This window comes from Rosa rugosa, chromosome 7 (assembly GCF_958449725.1).
Source record: "Rosa rugosa chromosome 7, drRosRugo1.1, whole genome shotgun sequence".
In the NCBI taxonomy this organism is placed as follows: domain Eukaryota; kingdom Viridiplantae; phylum Streptophyta; class Magnoliopsida; order Rosales; family Rosaceae; genus Rosa; species Rosa rugosa.
In genome coordinates, this window is record NC_084826.1 from 6,823,827 (window position 1) to 6,844,737 (window position 20,911).

At 40.5% G+C, this 20,911-nt stretch overlaps 2 protein-coding genes and 2 long non-coding RNA genes across 4 annotated transcripts; 2 read left to right on the forward strand and 2 right to left on the reverse strand.

Annotated features, from left to right (window-relative positions):
• Window positions 1–1,956: 1,956 nt before the first annotated feature.
• On the reverse strand, window positions 1,957–4,139 carry LOC133723796 (uncharacterized). Its single transcript, XR_009853275.1, has 3 exons — window positions 3,613–4,139; window positions 3,055–3,155; window positions 1,957–2,145 (listed from the first exon to the last, which is right to left on the reverse strand). It is a non-coding gene; the product is annotated as an uncharacterized LOC133723796 (long non-coding RNA).
• A 339-nt stretch (window positions 4,140–4,478) lies between these two features.
• On the forward strand, window positions 4,479–7,571 carry LOC133723669 (uncharacterized). The gene is made up of 3 exons (XR_009853188.1): window positions 4,479–5,524; window positions 6,198–6,274; window positions 7,301–7,571. It is a non-coding gene; the product is annotated as an uncharacterized LOC133723669 (long non-coding RNA).
• Window positions 7,572–13,486: 5,915 nt separating this feature from the next.
• LOC133722737 (pentatricopeptide repeat-containing protein At5g02860-like) lies at window positions 13,487–15,512 on the reverse strand. The gene is made up of 2 exons (XM_062149609.1): window positions 14,780–15,512; window positions 13,487–14,343 (listed from the first exon to the last, which is right to left on the reverse strand). Exons 1-2 carry the CDS (start codon window positions 15,510–15,512, stop codon window positions 13,643–13,645), a joined length of 1,434 nt encoding a protein of 477 aa, XP_062005593.1. The 3' UTR covers window positions 13,487–13,642.
• A 1,616-nt stretch (window positions 15,513–17,128) lies between these two features.
• Window positions 17,129–19,804, forward strand: LOC133720020 (chaperone protein dnaJ A6, chloroplastic-like). The gene is made up of 6 exons (XM_062146221.1): window positions 17,129–17,465; window positions 17,653–17,721; window positions 17,974–18,069; window positions 18,206–18,291; window positions 18,497–18,745; window positions 19,485–19,804. Exons 1-6 carry the CDS (start codon window positions 17,235–17,237, stop codon window positions 19,552–19,554), a joined length of 801 nt encoding a protein of 266 aa, XP_062002205.1. The 5' UTR covers window positions 17,129–17,234; the 3' UTR covers window positions 19,555–19,804.
• Window positions 19,805–20,911: the final 1,107 nt, after the last annotated feature.

A 20,911-nucleotide genomic window follows, 5' to 3' on the forward strand; every position in this document is an offset into this window, starting at 1 on the left:
ACAACAGCTAGCTAATCTAGATCCATTACAGAGACATCAGCAGATTAACACCACTTAGCTATAATTAAACCACCTCAATTAGCCAAAAGCTCTCTCATTTAACTAAGTTAATCCAACTGGGTCCAGAAACCCTAAGCTTCTTATGGGAGTCCCCCAAGCTTAAAGACCCGGAAGACCATAACAGTCACCGCAGCAGCGACCAGACGCACACGGAGGTTGAGATGCGACACCGTCATGAAAGACGCGAAGGCAAAGGTGGCGAAGGCGCAGACGAGCGAGAAGTCCACAATCCGACGGCGAGGGAGACCGGAGGCGAGGGATCTGATATGGCAGAGGCAGAGTGTGAAGCCTACGCTGACCATAACATCGAATAGATCAACGGTTGATTTCTCGTCGTCCATGGCTGCCGGAGAGAGAGAGAGAGAGAGAGAGAGGGTTTTGGGTGCATCTGCTTTTACCATTTCCGACATTTATATAATTGGAACTAGGGTTCTGGACCTATCACAATCCGAAACGTGTCCTAGTAGCTTCTGAGAGCAGATCGAGATTTTGGACTTTTGGCTGTTATAAAATTTGGAAATTTCTGGGGAGCCTCAATCTGAAACCCTAGTTACTTGTCACCGCTTACCGACCTGCCTAGATAAGTCTTGGTTACTGCGAGTTATTACTAGGCTTACAGCAAAGGTTAAAAAGCTCCAGGCGTTGCAGTGTTTCAGGCTTACAGCAAAGGGACCATGAAGCAGGTTGCCATTTTTGTGAAAGAAAGCTTGGCCTAGTGGCCTGTTCAGTGATGGCCAACCCATCACTCTTGCCTCTTCAATCTTGTCATCTTTTGATTCAAATTGACTTGCTGACAAATCTTTAGTGTAGGAGTAAGAATCTTAATTTGCAATTAATTACCTCCAACCTCCACATTCCGTAAGTGGATGCCTTAAGAAAGGTTATGAACGTTTAAAATAGTGGGACATGCGGCGGGTTGCCAGAGTGTGACAAATTCTTTTCTTTTGAGATTGAGGGTTAGACTTACTCCCTACATCATCTTCTTTTTCCGAAAAATTAATATCTGTTTAAGTATATTGGTATTGAGAGAGATTGATGAGAGAAGTGTATTTCATTATAGAAAATAGGAGCCCTATATATAGGGATTACAAAAAGCATAATCTAAGAGTACAAGGATTCCTATTCTAACTTGGAGTAGGAAACTTCTCCTATTACAACTATAGAACTTATCCTAGTTTGACTAGGCACACTAAGTGTGAATATCCTTCAACACTCCCCCTTGTGCCGCTCAAACTTGGTGGGGACGCTTCATCCGTTGCCTCGTTAAAAACCTTGCTCGAGTGAAAAAATCCTGTGGGATAAAAATGAACTCGAGGAGGGGAAAAGAGTGCAACACGTCCTTGATCCTTCGAGACTGAGTAACTCCCCCTGATGTCGATATCTCCCCCTGATTACTACAATCATGGGAGTTCGGATAACCTTCTTAATCCGATACTCTTCACATGTTTCTCGAAGGTGGATTTAGGTAACGACTTAGTGAATAAGTCCGCTATATTATCCTCTGATCGGATTTGGTTTACTTCAATCTTTAGAAGTGATTGTTGTTGCTGATTATAAAAGAACTTAGGCGATATATGCTTGGTGTTGTCGCCTTTGATGAAACCTAACTTCATTTGTTCAATACAAGCTGCATTATCCTCAAATGCATGTAGGTTCATCCGTGGTAGATTTCAAACCACAACTTCCTTGAATGTGTCGAATTACAGACCTTAGCCATACACATTCACGTACAGCTTCATGTAGAGCAATAATCTCTGCATGATTTGAGGAAGTAGCAACAAGGGTCTGTTTTGTAGATGTCACGCCCCAAATTTTGAATAACACATTCAAAATCCGAAACATGAATTAAACAACTTAAACAAATAAACGTTCTGAATTCTTTTCTCAGAAACAACTCCACCACTTACACAAAATTTCCAAATCGGTAAACTTCGAGTTAATTATTACAATTCCCTCTTCCAAAGTAAAATTGTAAAACTCTAAACGAGCATAACGAACCTCACAACATAAAATCAGAGTATCACAAGCAGCTACTCTACACAGCTCGATCACCTTCTTGATTCTCCTGTCCTGTAGGATTACCCGCTACACCGTTTGAATAGTGTACCGGGAATTGCAACAACACAAAACCCGGTAAGCTTTTTGCAAAGCTCGTATGAGTAAACAAGAAAGAACTGTTGATTTATTAAATTACAATTCAAGTAAAATTCAACAGTATTACGTCTGCAAAGAGACATCAAACCACTCATGGAAAACCACAAGGAATACATTTTCACAATCCTCAAATCACAATACACCACACTGGTCCTGCAAACACCCAACCCACATAACACCACTCTGGTCCATCCCAATAACACGTTAGAGCTCTAACCACATCGCTACCAGTCACCTTGGCCTAGGTGCAAGTAATGCGACATACTTCGGTTAATAATAAACCGTCGCGCTTTGGACATCCCCGTCCTCAGCACACAACTTCGGTTAATAATAAACCGTCGCACCTTGGACATCCCCGTCCTCAGCACACAAACACTCCGGTTATCCTTAACCGTCGAACTTCGGACACCTCATCCTCAGAACCCTACATTCTCTAACTCTATACATCCTCCAATGTAAATCATGAATATTAACAAGAACTCATCAATCATGTTCATCACATATAAATATGGTAAGTCACATGTCAATTCATAATAATTTAATCATCCCAATTCCACACTCTTCAATGTCACATCATTCCCATATAATCACGTAAATATATATATACGTAATTATCCGCTCAGGGATAATCACTATTACCAACTATAGTTCACATGCAATAAAACCGAGAAATTCATTTGTATAGTAAAAATCATTTTACTTACCCATGGACCGTAGTTGATCAAGTCTATATGATTTTAAAACAAATATTTATTCCATAAATATTTTCACGCAATTACGACAAAATAAGGTAATTAAATTTATTCGGTTCGTAATATGAACCACGTGAGGTTTACTCACCTCTAATTCCCGCTGCGTCTTCTAAAAGCCAAATATAAATAATACTGGTTGGCGACCACGAAAACGAGTTCCTTCATCTAGCCGTAGCTCGCAACATTGCCCTGTACACAATTATATTTCCGTAAACGGCAATCCGATAAAATAAATACGAACCTAAACGAAACCCGAAAATCCCTATCTCCATTACTTCTCAAATTCCACCCAAATCTTACATCTAATACCAATTCGTTATCTTAAAGGTTCCAAGTCAGAACCAAGAGATATCCGACGGTCGGATTCTCGTAAATCGATAATCGAAACCCTAATTCCCAGAAATTCATAATCAATTGAAAACTTCTCCAATTCCAACTAAATTGACATATTCAACCTCTACAAAAATTATAGGATTTAACTAGCTAAAAAAAAACATAATATAATCACTGCTCATACACCGCACTATTCATGCGACAAACACTGTTCATGTGGCGGCCAACACCTCCTCTGGCCACCAAATTTCATCCACAGCATCATCTCAACATTTCCAATCACTTTCTCAACTGTGACAAAGTCAGAAAATACCTTGAAGTAGCCGAACAATTAAGCACTCCGATGTACAGTGAAATTTTCCAATTATGCTTTCTTCCTCCATGCTTCGATCTGGGTTATGAGACTTGGCGAGCATGAAGAGCGGCTTAAGGCGCTTCTAATGGACCTGGGTTTATGACTGGAGGTGGCCGGAAATCGGCGTTGACTAATTTGCTACAGTAAAAATGTTGGCTTCGATCTCCACATTTTCGGCCAAATCGTCGTAAACAACTCCCACATGCGTGATAAGGAGGAAGAGACGAGTCTATCGATGCTCGCAGCTCGCCATTTGGTGGTCTAGAGGGGGTGAAAGAGGAGGTTGCAGAAGAGAGAAAGAGAGAGTTGCAGAAGAGAGAAACTGAGAGAGCACGGGGGAAGGAGAGAGAAAAGAAAGAAAAGTTACCTGGCTACAGTAACATTTCAAATTTATACCAATCTACCAAAAACAGTAACTTTCATATTTCGCTTATAACTTTCGCATACGAACTCCGATTTTTACGTACCACATATGCACGCACTCGGTTTAATGTCCTCTACAACTTTCATGAAGGAAGTTTTCCCAAATTCCCAATGTATAAAAAGTCACTTTTTGAGACCCCCTAAATAACGTTCGTTTTTCGAAAATTAATCGTTCGAACTAATTCCACAATTCCTCCGAGCCTCATACTCGCTCCCACTATCGTGAAATCATTTCTAAAAATCCACAGAATTTAATTTGGATTTTTCGGGGTATTACAGTAGACCTCCAAGATATCGCAGTGCTTCCCATGGTAAAGACATAACCTGTTTGGGAGCGACCTTTGTGAGGGTCAGAGAGGTACCCTGCATCAGCAAAACCTGTAATAACCCATTTCTTTTAATCAAAGCAAAACAACATTGCTTTTACTTTCATGATTTTGATGCTTTACCTTTAATGATTATGCTTAATTAGTAGGGTTACTGATTGAGTTGATTGTGATCGACCGACACTCACACTCTCCCTCTCTCTCACTCACACTCTCACTCTCTCTGTCGGCCGAACCCAGCAACAAACAGAGCACGGTTTCTCCAATCTCTCTCTAGCACCACAGACCACCAAATGACACCGGACCACGTCCTACGCCTTCACCTCTTCCTTGCGCAGCTGCCGGTGGTATCTTTTGGCCGTCTCGTGAGCCGTACACGGAGGTGGAGCACGAGGCCGGTTTAACCCGATTTGGTCCCGAGCTTGATAACTCGAGCTACAAGCCACCAATCCTTGCCAAACTCCATCCTCAGGTTCGTCTCAACCTTCTGAAACTCCCAGAAGCACCCTTGCACGGCGGCGCGGCTCGTAGCAGCTGCTGAAGTCAAACCCGAGCTAGATCGAACGAAACTTTCGATCCAGATATCTCAAGCTGTGGAGCTTCGTTTCGAGTGATTCTTGAACTGGTAAACTCACCTTGAGTTTCTGAACAAATCTCCAGAAGGAATCGAAGCGATTTGTGGAAGTTTTTACGTGGATCGGAGCACCTGCCGGATTCTGGAATTTTTCCGACCACCGAAGCTTTCGATCAATATATCTCGAGCTACAGACCCTATTTTTCTGTGATTCTTGAACCAATGAGTCCGTCTTGAGTTTCTTAACAACTCTCTAGAAGGAATCGAAGCCTGAAATTGAAGTTTTGACGTCGAAATCAAGCCTTGCCGGATTCTGCAAAATTCTGGAATTTTTCCGACCACCGAAGCTTTCGATCGGTATATCTCGAGCTACAGACCATATTTTTCTGTGATTCTTGAACCAGTGAGTTCTTCTTGAGTTTCTTAACAACTCTTCAGAAGGAATCGAAGCCTTAAATTGACGTTTTTACGTCGAATTGGAGCTCGCCGTTTTCTGCAGTTTCTCGCCGGTTTCTGGAAAATTCCGGCCACCTTCATACTGTTCAAGGTAATTTTCGACCCCTTCCGGTCATTTTCAGACTTCGTGCTAGTTATGAAAGTTGTTAAGCATGATGAGAGGAAGAAGAGCAGCCCGGCCCCGACACCATTGGTAGTGGTCGGCGGCGGCTCTGCCACTAACTCCGGCGGCCCTTTCCGGCCACCTCCGGGGATCAAAAATATGGTTTCTGTACATTTTCAGATTCTATATTTCAATACGATCATTTTGATATATTATACGCAATTTTTGGATATCATATGATTAAGTTATGAATTTTTACGTTTCGATCGATTTCGATCGTTTGATTCGTAATATGTGAAGTTAGGACCGTCAGATGGACTTGTAGTTTTGTTATGATGATCTTATGACTGTCCCAGTGGCTTTGTGTGGTCATGGGCGAAGATCCGACCGTTGGATCTTCGTATAATTGAGAAATGGTGATTCGGAAGGCGATTCGTGAGAATCCGACCGTCAGATTTTCATATAATTTTGTGGAGATGTTTGTAAGGATGATTCGAGAAGATCTGACCGTTGGATCTTCGTGATAATATTGGAGGATGATCCTAAGGGCGATCCGTGAGGATCCGACCGTTGGATCATCATATAATTTCGATCCGACCGTTGGATTTCTGTATATGTGTGGTTTATGAATGATTGCTAAGTTAAGATCGTGTTTGACTAGGTGGTTGATGGATTGATTGGTGAACGATTTCGGATCGTTGTTTTGAGCTGTTAAGAAGACGCAGCGGGAATTTAGAGGTGAGTAAACCTCACGTGGTTCATATTACGAACCGAGTACCTTTAATTACTTTATTTTCTGTAGTAATTGTGTGAAAATATTTATGGAATAAATATTTGTTTTAAATCATATGGACTTGATCAACTACGGTCCATAGGTAAGTAAAATGATTTAATTATACAAAATGAATTTCATGATTTTCTTGTGTGAACTATAGTTGGTATTAGTGGTCATTCCTGAGTGGGTGATTACGTATATATATATATATTTACGTGATTATATGTGGAATGGTGTGACATTGAAGAGTGTGGAATTGTGATGATTTATTTATTATGGTTTGAAATTTGACTTATCATATTTATATGTGATGATCATGATTGATGAGTTCTTGTTAATATTCATGATTTACATTGGGGTATGTATAGAGTTGGAGAATGTAGGATTCTGAGGACGAGGTGTCCGAAGTTTGACGGTTATGGATAACCGGAGTGTTTGTGTACTGAGGACGGGGATGTCCAAAGTGCGACGGTTTATTATTAACCGAAGTTGTGTACTGAGGACGGGGATGTCCAAAGTGCGACGGTTTATTATTAACTGAAGTTGTGTACCGAGGACGGGGATGTCCAAAGTGCGACGGTTTATTATTAACCGAAGTATATGGTGCTGAGGATGGGGATGTCCAAAGCGCGACGGTTATAGTGTTAACCGAAGTATTTTTGCCGTTGCTTGACCCTAGGCCAAGGTGTCAGAGGTAACGAGGCAGTTAGAGCTCTAACGTGTTATTGGGATGGACCAGAGTGGTGTTATGTGGGTTGGGTGTTTGCAGGACCAGTGTGGTGTATTGTGATTTGAGGATTGTGAAAATGTATTCCTTGTGGTTTTCCATGAGTGGTTTGATGTCTCTTTGCAGACGTAATACTGTTGAATTTTACTTGAATTGTAATTTAATAAATCAACAGTTCTTTCTTGTTTACTCATACTGGCTGTAAAAAGCTTACCGGGTTTTGTGTTGTTGCAACTCCCGGTACACTATTCAAATTGTGTAGCGGGTAATCCTACAGGACAGGAGAACCAGGACGGTGATCGTGCGGTTAGAGCAATGGTTATAGTTTTACAGCAATTGTAATAGTGAGGCGAGTTAAGCTCATTTGAGCATTACAATTTGATTTGGTGGGAGTGTGCTGTAATAAATAACTTGAGGATTTGGGTTATTGTAAATTTGAGAGTTGTGAAGTGTGGTTGTTTGTGAGAAAAAAATTCAGGATGTTAGTTGTAATTTGTTATTATTCATGTTTCGGATTTGAATTGATTATTCAAAATTCGGGGCGTGACAAAACCCATCAGGACATCATTGTCGTTTTGATGGAGAGAGATAGGAGGACGCCGGCCACCATGAGCGGCGGTGGCGCTGGCGGCGGCAACATGACCGGCGGCCATTCCATGGACGGGGGCGTTTTTCCTTTTGGGGTACGATCCCAACTTTCCGTCATTCCTTTTCTCTCTGTAGGGATAGAATAGGCCCATATCAATCGTACCTCTTAGGTATCGAAAGATGGTCTTTACACCAATCCAATGGCGGCGTGTTGGCGCAGAGCTATGTCGAGCTAACAAGTTCACTGCGAATGAGATATCCGGTCTTGTGCATTGAGCTAAGTACAATAATGCGCCTATTGCACTCAAATAGGGCACTTCGGCCTCTAATGGTTCTTCGTCCTCATCCCTTGGACGAAACGGATCTTTTCCGGGCTCAAGACTACGGCCGATCATGGGAGTACTCGCAGGCTTCGCTTTATCTTCATTAAAGCGCCTTAGGACCTTCTGAGTATATGCAGACTGATGGATCAAAATCCCATCACTACGGTGCTCGAGTTCTAAACCGAGACAAAACCGTGTTTTCCCAAGATCTTTCATCTCAAATTCGGATTTCAAGTATTTAGCAGTTTTCTTCAACTCATCTAGAGTTCCAATTAGGTTCATGTCATCGACATAAACTGCCACGATTGCAAATCCGGAACTTGTTCTTTTAATGAACACGCATGGGCATATTTCATTGTTAATATATCCCTTCCCAATCAAGTAGTCACTTAGACGGTTATACCACATCCGTCCGGATTGTTTTAATCCATATAGTGAGCGTTTTAATCTTATTGAAAACGCGCTTCGTGGTTTAGAGCCACTTGATTTGGGTAATTGACGTCCATCTGGAACCTTCATATATATCTCTGAATCTAGATCCCCATAGAGATATGCTGTAACCACATCCATAAGCTGCATGTCAAGTTTTTCGGAAACTACCAAACTGACAAGGTAGCGGAACGTTATAACGTCCATTACGGGAGAATATGTCTCCTCGTAGTCGATTCCAGGGCGTTGTGAGAAACCTTGCGCCACAAGGCGGGCTTTATATCTTACCACCTCATTTTTCTCATTACGCTTTCTAACAAAGACCCATTTATGGCCAACAGGCTTTACACTTGGGGGTGTCTGCGTTACAGGCCCAAATACCTATCTCTTTGTTAGTGAATCCAATTCAACCTGGATCGCATCTTTCCATTTAGGCCAATCTGCTCTTCGTTGACATTCTTCAACAGAGCGAGGTTCGATATCATCATATTCTATAATTCCTTTTGCAATATGATATGCAAATGCATCATCAATCGCCATAGAATTTCTATCCATCATCTCATGTATACTAGTGTAATTTATGGAGATCTCTCTATTCTCTGGAGTTGGTTCTGACATTGGAGCGTCCCCCAATGATGTCTCTTGGACATAACCATAATCCGGAATATTCTCATGAGATGGATTATTCACATCGATGATTAATGAATTATTTTGTGCCAAACTCGCTTTCTTTCTTGGGCGAGAATCCATCGAACCTATGGGCCTCCCGCGCCTCCTGGCAGGAGCCGTGGGCCTAGCCATAACGTCACCATCATTGAGAGATGGGACGTTGGCGCCATGCTCATGCATTCTTGAGTTGGCGTCATGTCCTCTACTTTTAGGGACTTCAATCCTTGCAGACACGTTTGCAGCAGGTATGTGTGATCTCGTCACTTTAGCGATATCAGAAAACGCATCAGGCATCGATTCTGCTACGTTCTGAAGATCGAGAATTCTCCGCACTTCAATTTCGGACTGTGCGGTTCGGGGATCAAGATGAGACAGAGTGGGGACAGACCACGACAATTCCTGTCGTTCCTGTTGAACATTGATGTTCTTATCTCCCCCTAACGACGGGAAGACCGTCTCATCGAAGTGATAATCCGCAAATCTAGCGGTAAAGAGATCGCCTGTCAAGGGTTCTATGTAGCGGATAATCGTTGGAGAATCATATCCAACATAAATGCCTAATCGTCGTTGAGGACCCATTTTGGTGCGCTGTGGAGGCGCAATAGGCACATAAGCTGTACACCCAAATATGCGTAAGTGTGAGACATCAGGCTCATACCCAGTAACCATCTGGGACGCAGAGAAGGGTTGAGTGGCAGTGGGCCTCAGACGAATAAGCACAGTTGCATGCAATATTGCATAGCCCCAAGCAGAAATAGGGAGATTGGTGCGCATTACCAATGCCCTAGCGACCATTTGTAGTCGTTTAATGGCGGCTTTTGCGAGACCATTTTGGGTGTGAACATGAGGAACAGGATGTTCAACATCAATCCCAATGGACATGCAATAATCATCAAAAGTCTTTGATGTAAACTCTCCAGCATTGTCTAATCTTATAGACTTAATAGGATGATCAGGGTGGTGAGCCCTTAACTTAATTATTTGTGCTAGGAGTTTAGCAAATGCAGCGTTCCTTGTGGACAATAGCATGACATGTGACCAGCGTGTCGATGCATCAACCAATACCATAAAATATCGAAATGGTCCGCATGATGGTTGAATAGGTCCACAAATATCACCTTGGATTCTGTGCAAGAATGATATATTTTCTTTGGTGTCCTTTGCATAGGATGGTCTCGATCCTAACTTTGCTAAAGAGCAGGCTTTGCAGAACGAATGATAGGCTTTAGAAGCAACCAATGAGGATTTTGGTTGAGCCACAAAATCACAAGTGACTTTAGAAGTAAAAGTTGGAGACAAAGGAGCCTTGGTGGCGTCAATGCCACCCTGAGGCCGCAGGGGGAAGGCGGCGCCGGCCAAGGATGGCCGGATTTGGGGGTGAACGGCGTCGTGAGGCGCAGGGGTTCCTTCGGTGTCCAAAAACCGAGTTTTACTTCTTTTCGTTCTGAAAAAGGGATGTCCGTGTGAAGTCTTTAATATACGGATCATCATGTCACGACCTGGGTGTCCCAAACGGTCGTGCCAAAGCCTATATGTGTCGGAATCCCATAAATCATCTCTCATGACATGGTTGGATTCAATGACTCGAATAGTGGTTGCATACAACCCACTCGAGCGACACATAAGTTTCTCTAAGACTCGTTTATGTCCGTAGTCATTAGAGGTGATGCAAAGGAACTCTTGTCCATTCTCACAATGCGTTTCCGCATGAAAACTATTGGCTCTTATATCTTTGAAGCTCAATAGGGTTCTTCCTGCCCTAGGAGCATAGAGAGCTTCAGTGACATTAATGATTGTGCCATGTGGCAACAAGAATTGAGCTGGTCCTTGACCATGAATCAATTTAGATGACCCTGCCATCGTAGTCACTGAAGATCGAGTAGGCGTCATCTCAAGAAATAACTGCCTATTTCGAAGTATGGTGTGCGTAGTAGCACTATCCACGAGGCATTCTAGCTCTCCGGGAAACATACTTGAATGAATAAAGTTCGAATCAAAAACGATACTTTATTTTAATGAAAGCCAATGATTACGTCAAAGTTTCTAAATTTAATCCAAAAATGATAATCAAGCTTTAGACAAGTAGTAATTACTCAATCCGTTTGGTAATTCCAATTTGGTTGTGACCAGGTAAGGTAAGGCGAGATTTTGGTGGAGCGTTGCTCACTTTTAAGACCGTTCTCTCAGTTCAAACCTTTCCTAGACATCACAATTACTCTTGAGTACGCCTAGTGAGAAAGAGTAATAACCACTGTCTTTGTTGATAGTTTCCAAATTTTTGGATATGGATTGAAACCAATGACGCTTATATGGTCAGATTTTTATGCTTACGAACGCTCTTAGTCCGTAGCCTACGAACGCTCTTAGTTCGTAAAAATCGATGCTCACGGACGCTCTTAGTCCGAAGATTACGAACACTCTTAGTTCGTATGTAGCGTGAATCCCCACGATTCCGCTTTTAGCAAATCGAACCCACGTTACAGAAAGGTGGGATGTAGAAGAAATGATTTTGTAAGTCCCCGGAAAAATAAAAATAAATTTAAATTTCAAAAATGGGAACAACTTACTAGTGAAAACTTACTCATGAATTTCATAATTTGAAATTCTCAATACACGCGCGTGTTGATGCAGGCGTGTAGGATTGTAGGCGTGCTATCGATCCTGGTTCGGGGATTGCAAACAATTTTTCAATCCCTGCTGTGTGACCGATAAAGGTCTGGCCGAGGTAAGCCGAGAAGCTGGCCGACAGATGCGTGCGCAGGGGCGCGTAGGCGCTGCAGGGGCAGGCACACAGATGAGGTTAGCGTGGGCTAGGAGCTGCTGCAGTGATGCTTGAAGGTGGCAGCAGCTGCCTATGAACATCTTTCACTTCGATTGGTCTACAAGTCTCAAAACAACTCCGATAAGGCTGAAATTTGGAGGTAAGATAGAAGAGACAGAGACGAACAACTTTTATGAAGGAAGCATTTTGATCTGAGGTCCCTATCAAGACTTTTCGGGGCTTTCAAGAAGACTGATCTGCACAGGAACGAGCGTCCTGTTGTGCTGCAGGGGCAGCAGGGGTGCGGCGATGCTGCAGGGGCAGTAGGCGGCACACGGGTGTGTAAGGGCTGCAGGGGCAGCGTGCAGCGCAGGGGCGCGCAGGTGGGCAGCAGCGGCTAGTCTAGCACGGGCTAGGTGCAACGGTGAAAAGGTGATGTTGAAGAATTTTCTGGTTTTGGATTTTTGATCTCAAGGTTAGGGCTCGTGCTGATAACGTGTTTAAGTATATTGGTATTGAGAGAGATTGATGAGAGAAGTGTATTTCATTATAGAGAATAGGAGCCCTATATATAGGGATTACAAAGAGCATAATCTAAGAGTACAAGGATTCCTATTCTAACTTGGAGTAGGAAACTTCTCCTATTACAACTATAGAACTTATCCTAGTTTGACTAGGCACACTAAGTGTGAATATCCTTCAACAATATCGTCTAATTCCTTGTTTACGTTTTTTTTTTTTTTTTTTAGTCAAAGGTTATGAACGTTTGAGTGGTCAATTGATTCCATTAGCCATTAATTCCAGGCACTAATTTAATACAAGAGGAAATGAATGCTCACTAGAGAAAATTTTGCAACACATTGGCCGGTGCTACTTTGTTTCCTTACCGCGGTTGGAAACACACATTTTGTAGAACATACAGTAGAGCTTCGATGCCCAGTATCATTTGGTCTAGTGGCATAGTCTCCTCTTCGTAAGTGGGAGGTTGTAAGTTCGACTCACGAATGACTGGTTGTAACATATATATACATGACTAGATGGTATGGAGGTTGAAATCATAGCTCAAAACTTCAATTTTTCTGAAAGTTTTTCTTGTTAATTGGACTGATGAATCCCTATAATTCTAAAAAGACCTTAACCAATCAGTTATCCAATCAGAAGCTCCAATTTGGTTCTCAACATCCACACTTACAAAATTAAGCAAAAATACCTCTATCTACTAAAGAGTCTAAGGATAGGGAACTCAAACTTTTACTTCACTTGTTGAAATACACTGCTATTGAATCTGGAAATACTTCAGCCTTCTAAGTACAAAATTTTCAATTACAGCTATGAGGAGAAGCCTGATGAATGCATCAAGTCCAGTAAAATGTTAGGAAACTGAAATACAGAACAGCCGGAAATATTGCACTGGTTCAAATATATATCTACAGATAGCCAACTTGTGGAAAATAAAGGCGTTTTATGAACTCTTTAGCAAAGGGATTTTAAATCTCATCACAAGCTCTGTAACTTCTCTCCAAAGATTCAAACAGGTCAAAAACTGTGAATAGAAATATGAACACCACACAACACAAAAGCTAGGACATGAGACACATTTCCATTTCAAGTTCTGAACAGTTCTGAACTTCAGGACAAGTCAATTATCAACACAAAAGGAATGAGCAATCTACTTGCCCACACAACACAAAAATTAGCAGCTAGGAAATCAGATATTGTTCCATATAACAAATGTCCTATGACATGATCAGAAACATTCCCAAATTCATTCCATGGTATCCTAATTCATACCCACAAAATCACAACAGAGAAGTTAAGACAACAGAATGGTGATCTACTTGCCGAAGAGAATACTGATAACGGTTTCAACCACAGGTCCTTTTCTTCCCTTGAGAACCTCCATCACAGCCTTCTTTTTAACCCTGAATCCCTTAGCTTTCATCTCCATCAGAAAGTCCTTCCCTTTCTTCACATTATCCTCCTCCAGCCGGGCAAAGGCCTTGAACACAGGGGTGTATGTCCTGGCATTGGGCTGCATTCCCTTATCCATCATTTCCCGCAAGTACTTCTTAGCATCTTCAAGGAAGTTAGAGTCTTTAGCAAGTGCCTTAATGATAACACTATAAGTGTATGCATTTGGAGCAACTCCGAGGGATAACATGCGCAGGAAAACCTTGTGAGCCTCCTTGGCTTGATCACTCTTGGCATAGATCTCAATGACGCCGGTGTGTGTCACGACTTCAGGTATATTTCCTCCCAAGTCTAACTCAGCCCTTATCTCCTGGGCTTGGGACAGAAATCCATCTTTTTTTAGCATGTTCACCATCCTGGTGAAAGTGTGGATGAGGGGTTCTGTCTTGCACATTATGTCGAAGACTTGTTCCAAATCTTTGGGGTTTTCTGGGTCGTCCTCAACGACGTGTTTGTTGCCAGCATAGCCATTAGGAGGGAAGTTAAAATATTCCATCATTTTGTTGGATTTCTTTATAGCATCATCATCATCTTCTGAGTCACCTGAATAGTCTTCCGAGTTATCTACAGCCAACAACTTGTCAAAGTTAGTAAAGAACAGCAATTCTAATTCAATTCCACACCACACATAAGCTAGGAGGAGATGACTAACATGTCCATGTCATTTCAAGAACTCATCAAAGTATTAAACATAGATATAGCAAGAGCAATCTACATGCAATTTCCCACCCAACCCATTAGCACCTAGGTATCAGATGCATTTACCAACTCATTCAATAGTTTAACATTTCAACTAGAATTCCTAATTTATACCCACAGTGGCACCAAAACTAGGACATCACGTACATATATGGTTTTGTGAACTAGTTTAACTAGCAATCCTAATTCAAACCCACACAAGATAAAAGCTTCCACATCAGAAACATGCATATCCATTTGATTACAAAACAGAGCAACGGGAATTAATTAGTACATAATGCTGAGTGTACACTGTACTTACCAAACAGAATCTCAATGATGGTTTTGACCAGAGATCGTTTACTCTTGAGAACATTTCTCATAGCCCTCATTGCCTTCCTGTCCGCCACAAACCCATTCGCTTTCATCTCCTGCAGAAACATCTTGCCCTCCTCCATCTTCTCATGCCCTGCATACGCCTCAAGCACGGCCGTGTAAGTCTTGGCATTGGGCTGCATTCCCTTCCCCATCATCTCCATCACACATTCCTTGGCGACCCCAAGAAAATTGGGCTCCGGATCCGCAGCTAGTGCTTTGATGATAACACTGTAAGTGTAAGCATTGAGGGCACAATGTTCCCAAATCATCCTGTACACATAAAGAGCCTCCATGGTCTTGCCAGCCTCAGCATACTCATCAATAATCCCTGTCAAGACCATAATCTGGGGTATAACACCCTCTTCCGTAAGACTATTCCCAATCTCCATAGCCAAGTCCTTGTAGCCGTCTGTTAACAGGTTATCAAACATCTTCACAAAATTCTTCATAAAGCCTTCAGGGCTGTTCATCACCTTGTCGAAAACTTCAGGCAAGTCCTCCGGGTCCCCTGGGCCAGCCACGATGCCTGGCCTGTAGCCGTCTTCCCAAAGAGGTGAAGGAAGGCTGCTACTGTCAAACACAATGTTATCAATGTGGGGGCTGTTAACCTTAATCGTAGTCTGGGTTTGGGTTTTCGTTTTCGTTTTCGTTTTGGACCTTGACCTTGAGCTTGCCATTGTTAATTTTCAGTCTACAGAACATAAACAGGATTTAAGTACCAGTCATTGAAGAATCTGAAAAATCAAAAATTGAAGCAAACCAAGAGAAAAGGAAAATATAGACACTTTCTTCAGCTTTGTCACAACAAATTAGTTTAAGTGTAAATCAAGTTGTAAACTACAGACTCAAGCCAAACAATACCCTAGAAATAGAAATGGGTCAAATTAAAGCTCCAACATTTCTTCAAATTGGGGGCTGTTAATTTGGTTTTGGTTTAATTAGTGCTTGCCATTGCTAACTTTTCAGTCTAGAAAAACATAAATTGGAAATTAACAAGTACTACTCTTTCAAGAATCTGAAAAATAAAAAATTGAACCAACCAAGACAAAAGAATAGTATAAACAAACACTTTCTTCATCTTTCTCACAACAAAAAATCTAGTGTAAAACAAGTTCTGGGTTACAGATTCATACTCAACATAAACCCTAGAAAATGACTCAGAAATAGTGAAGATGAGGGTGCATATATTGAAGTTAGATATGTTAATACATCATTACAATCAATTCTTCATGGAAAGAACTGACCTTTACCTCTGGTGTTGGAGTGGGGAGGAGTAAGGAAGAAGACTAGTTGATATGAAGGACTGAAGGAGGCAATACAATATATATGGAAAGGCGCTGCCTTAAACCCTTTAGCCCTTCGAGAAACTTCTATTAATTCTGTCTCTTTATTTATTATCTTGGTTTTCTTTTGGCTAATTAGCCATTTTACCTGTTGTTAGGTGTGTTCCATTAACTAGAATTTTCCATCTTTGGAAATTCCCAAATCGCCAATTAGTTTAGTTGACAAAACAAAGCTAAAAGAAATAAATAAATAAAAAGGACTAGTGTGAAGATGATAAAGGCCAAAAGAGTGTGGTAATTTATGAATTGAATTAAGAGAGTGATTTTGACACTCCATTTTGCATTTTATTTTGAGAACAGAGTGTAAGTGATCAAATATTATACAAAGTGGACCGTCAAAATTATCACTCAATAACAATTTCAATCTTATACCAATTCTACAATGATATTTTACAAATTTTATAGCATTCACCAAAGGCCATTCACTGATTCAATTTTTTAAATTTGACAACCATTGTTGACGAACTTTTCGACAAAGAACATTTCCTAATTTAATTTTTTTTTCAATTTGATAACTATTGTTGACCACTGTTTTCAGCGGTAAAAAAACATTCCCATAATTAAAATTTTTGAACTTGACAACCATTACTGAATGTTCTTGCAGCCTTTTAGTCAAATCGTCTTCTTAAAATTCAACATATTCAGATGTTGAGTCTAATGCGTCTATATTCTTTTAGTCTGTTTTTTAGCTTTTATCAGGTTATTACCATATCGAGCTATGAGCATGGGGTATGTAGATGGCTAGTCTTATAATTTTTTATACCTCAGACGTCAATCCTCTAATTTATTTCCGTTCGTTCTATTTTCTTAAAAACCGCACCACAAACATCATCAATTTAATTCGATTTTAATTATTTTTATCGATTCGAATTTTTCAGTGCCAAGGAAGTAACCCATATACTATAATCATCATTTAAATAAATAAAAGAGAAACATGGGAGTGCCCCCAACCTAAAACCTCTGCAAAACCCAAAATCTCTCACTTTCTCACCCCCTCCAAGTTTGCTGTCATCTTTCTCCACTTTCCATACCACTCCAACTCTCCAAGAATCAAGCATGGCCATAATCCAAACCCACTTCACCTCCAAGCTCCCCCGATTCCCCAACTCCATTCTCAGCTCCGGAAAAGACCCAACTTTGAAACCCAATTTCGCTCATTTCACCCGTACAAAACCTCCACGTTTGGTCATCAGGGCCGCCGGAACTGATTACTATAAGACCCTCAACCTCCACAGAAATGCCACCTTGAAGGAGATAAAGACATCTTATCGAAAGCTCGCTCTACAGGTTAGCTTTCCCCTTTTGGTAAATTTATCAGTTGAATGAAAATGTGAGCTGCTCTTAACATATCTGAAAGCTTTGTTTAGCACAAAGATTAGATCTTTTTTCATTTGAAATCAAAAAGCTTTGATCTTTTTGTTGTTTCTGAAAGGAGGGTAACTTTTATGTGAATACATTTTAATTGTCGGAACAGTATCATCCTGATTTGAACAAGGACTCTGGAGCTGAGGAGAAGTTCAAAGAGATTACTGGTGCATATGAGGTAAGTTCTACTTATTTGCTTCTTTCACCTTTCCTTAAAAGTATGGTGTTATTTTTCATTTCTGTATTTGCCAAATACAATACCTCTGACCAACTATTATTTAGTTATTGTGTTAGTTTCATGATTTCCTGTCCATTGGTGATGTATTGTTTGATGTTGGATAGATTCAGCAGTTGTAAAATTAGTGAATGTATTGCATGATGCATCAACGCTTTCCTTTTCCGTTCATGTGGTAATGAAGAAGTTGTGTAGGTCCTATCAGATGATGAGAAAAGAACTGCATATGATCACTCTGGTGATGCAGGCTTACAGGGAGATTATGGTTCTTGGACGACAGGTTCAACCGGGGTAAGATCATGACCAACTCTTTGTGGTCTTGTAGACAATATAGACATATGCACAAACATTCATACACAGTCGTTCTTTTGTTTTTCTAGTGAAGGAACTAATCATTTAACTGCGTTCTGATGAATGATCAACTTAGGTCACTTTTCAGTTCTATGGAACGGGTGAATCGGGAGGCATTAACGTCAATGTCAAGTCCACTGGAAGCCAGATATATGAAATTCGGTAAGTGTTTAGCTGTGCAGTTCACGTTAATTGGTTATATTCCTGTCAAAACATTCCCTTTTTTGCCTCAACATTTGAGGTGTTTTCCCCATTCCTCCTTCGTGTGAAAAAAATGGAATTCAATATACTTTTGCATCTTTGCAAGAGTATGCTATTACCATAACCTTCAAATGACTTGGTCAATCTTCTAACTTCCATGTTGCAGGTTTAAAGAACCCATTGTAATTAAAGTTTCGTTTGCTGAGGCATTTGAAACTTGTGGTGGAAGTGGAGCAGAATCTAAATCTAATGTTGAGGCATGTGATGCTTGTGCTGGGAGTGGAGCTGAATCTGATAACTGCATCAAATCATGTACTGGTTCTGGAGGAACAGGAGGGCTCAGCGCTGTGATAGCTACTGCCGTGACAGTATATATCAATCATTCTGTTTTTGGGACTTGCAGCCATTATTCCAGGTTCTAGTCTTTACCCTTTTGGCCTATAGACTAAAACCTAAATTGGTCTCCCTAACTTTAGTTTTCATTGATTTGTTCTTTCTCTTTGTGCTAGTTGCATTGTTTAAATTTGATGTCATTAGTGACTTGTGTGGAGACCAATTTAGGTTTAATTTAGTTACCCTTTTGGCCTAATATTCCCACTGTTAAGCAAGAAGAGCTCCATTTATTAGCAAAATAGGATAAGTTGTGGTAGCAATATGTTAAATTATATACCTAGCTAGATAAGCATGTTCACCACCTCTCGCTGTGATTCGTAGATTTTAGATACTGAACTTCATTCATTATTGGTGAAGAGGTTCGGTGTTTTACTTTTCTATTTGCCTACCCTTTTTTCTTTTGTTACACTACTTGCCTACCCTTTAACCTGCTTTTACATTTTATTTCAAGTGATTGAGGCTTCAAATTTTTACTTATTTTCACAAAGTGCTCTGTGCTCACAGTTCAATCATTACTAAAACTAACAGCCAGTAAGATCTGATAAGTGTGCATGCTTGCTGTTGGGTTTTCAATGACTAGTGAATAACCTTTTTATGTATATATCTTCATGAATTCATGTGATCAGTATTATTCAAGGTTCAGTATATACTTCATCTCCAAATACGTACAGTTTGTACCAACATCTCTTTATTTTGCAAATGCACAATGCTTTCTGTTCTACCTATCTACTAGTCTAATCACTAATGTACAATAAGTGCAGGGAAAAGAAGTTGTGTTGGGAAGATGATTGCAAAGCAGGAGGTGGCATACAAGTCTGGTACATCTGCTAATGAATGAACTTCAAGAAGACCAGCGAAGAAAATGAATTAACATCTACATGAGTACTTATTTCTATAGTTTGTAGGACTGATGTTTTAGGAACAGAGCAATCTGCTGTGGAGTTGATTGTAGTTGGCTCTTTCTCAAGAATGAATTAGATGTAAGCATGTATCCTTGAGAACCAATTAATCTGGTTTGAGACCTGAGAATTTCTAATACATGGGTGATGAGTGTATGTTAACAAGTGCTTGCGATGTGTGTGGGCATATTAATTGGAGCTGCTTTGCATTCAAATGGCATATTAGTAAGGTGTGCGGATGTTATTCGATCTCATGCCTTGACATAGAAGATAGTCTTTAAACCATTGTTAGAAACTGAGAGCTTCAGCACTGGTTCTACTACAGGTTTTGTTCAGGTCTAGACAATGAATTTGAAAATAACAGTACCCAATTGATATAACAATATAGCAAGAGAACTTGATAGACATAGCAATATATATATACTCGAACATAGTACAGCAATCAGTTAATCAAGCTTCTTGCCAACGAGAATCTTGTAAATTCTTCTAACCACCGGAGGTCTTTTCCTGCTTCCTCTAAGAGCCTTCTCGTCACCCTGATCAATCCCCATAGCTTTCTTGATCTCCTGCAAAACCCCCCTTACCTTAACCATATTGGGTTGGCTGGTCGACATGTATGGCTTTATATTGATGTCAAGCTACGATTCTAGACAATCACCAAGTTATAGATAATTGGAAATTGATGTATATTGTCTATTACTAGTGCTTATATATATAGGATTATTGAACCTATAACTTATAGGACTAGGAAACACAAGCTTTCCTTATCAAACGGGGAGACAAATATAAACTTTACAAAAGTGTCACAAAAAAATGCCGAGTTGAGCCCCCTTTCTTTATTTAAAAGGCCTTTTACTCTTTGGAAAATTCTTGGGTGAAACCTACTACTTTTTTACTCCTTTTTGTGATTGACAAGAAATATCAATATCCTATATTTATTTGATACATTTGGACTATTGGAGTGATTGGACGGTCAAATAATTTTCGAATTAACTTCTTTTTTTTTTACTGGAATATTTTTTTAAGTTTTAAGGCTGGCAAAAGAGGGCCAGTGATTCTGTGAACGAGCATTTTTGAACCAAAGAATTATCCCAAGTTTTGTACGATTGTACTCTTCCCAGTTCCCACACATCAGATTGCAATTCCATTACATTTACAAGTAGTTTCTTAACACTAATCAAACATAAGTCAGTAAATTAATAATAGCATACTAATCAAACATCAGTTCTCAACACTAATCGGAGATTCAAGCTATTCAACCGTAGTAGTTCTTAACACTAATCAAAGCT

What these genes read in the sequence shown, in the direction of transcription:
- LOC133720020 (XM_062146221.1), top strand. Translation starts at nt 17,235, where the DNA reads ATGGCCATAATCCAAACCCACTTCACCTCCAAGCTCCCCCGATTCCCC. An exon ending in ATCGAAAGCTCGCTCTACAG is followed by an intron (nt 17,466 to 17,652) that starts GTTAGCTTTCCC and finishes TTGTCGGAACAG; the next exon opens with TATCATCCTGATTTGAACAA. An exon ending in AGCCAGATATATGAAATTCG is followed by an intron (nt 18,292 to 18,496) that starts GTAAGTGTTTAG and finishes TCCATGTTGCAG; the next exon opens with GTTTAAAGAACCCATTGTAA.
- LOC133722737 (XM_062149609.1), bottom strand. Translation starts at nt 15,512, where the DNA reads ATGGCAAGCTCAAGGTCAAGGTCCAAAACGAAAACGAAAACGAAAACC. An exon ending in CATCATTGAGATTCTGTTTG is followed by an intron (nt 14,344 to 14,779) that starts GTAAGTACAGTG and finishes TGTTGGCTGTAG; the next exon opens with ATAACTCGGAAGACTATTCA.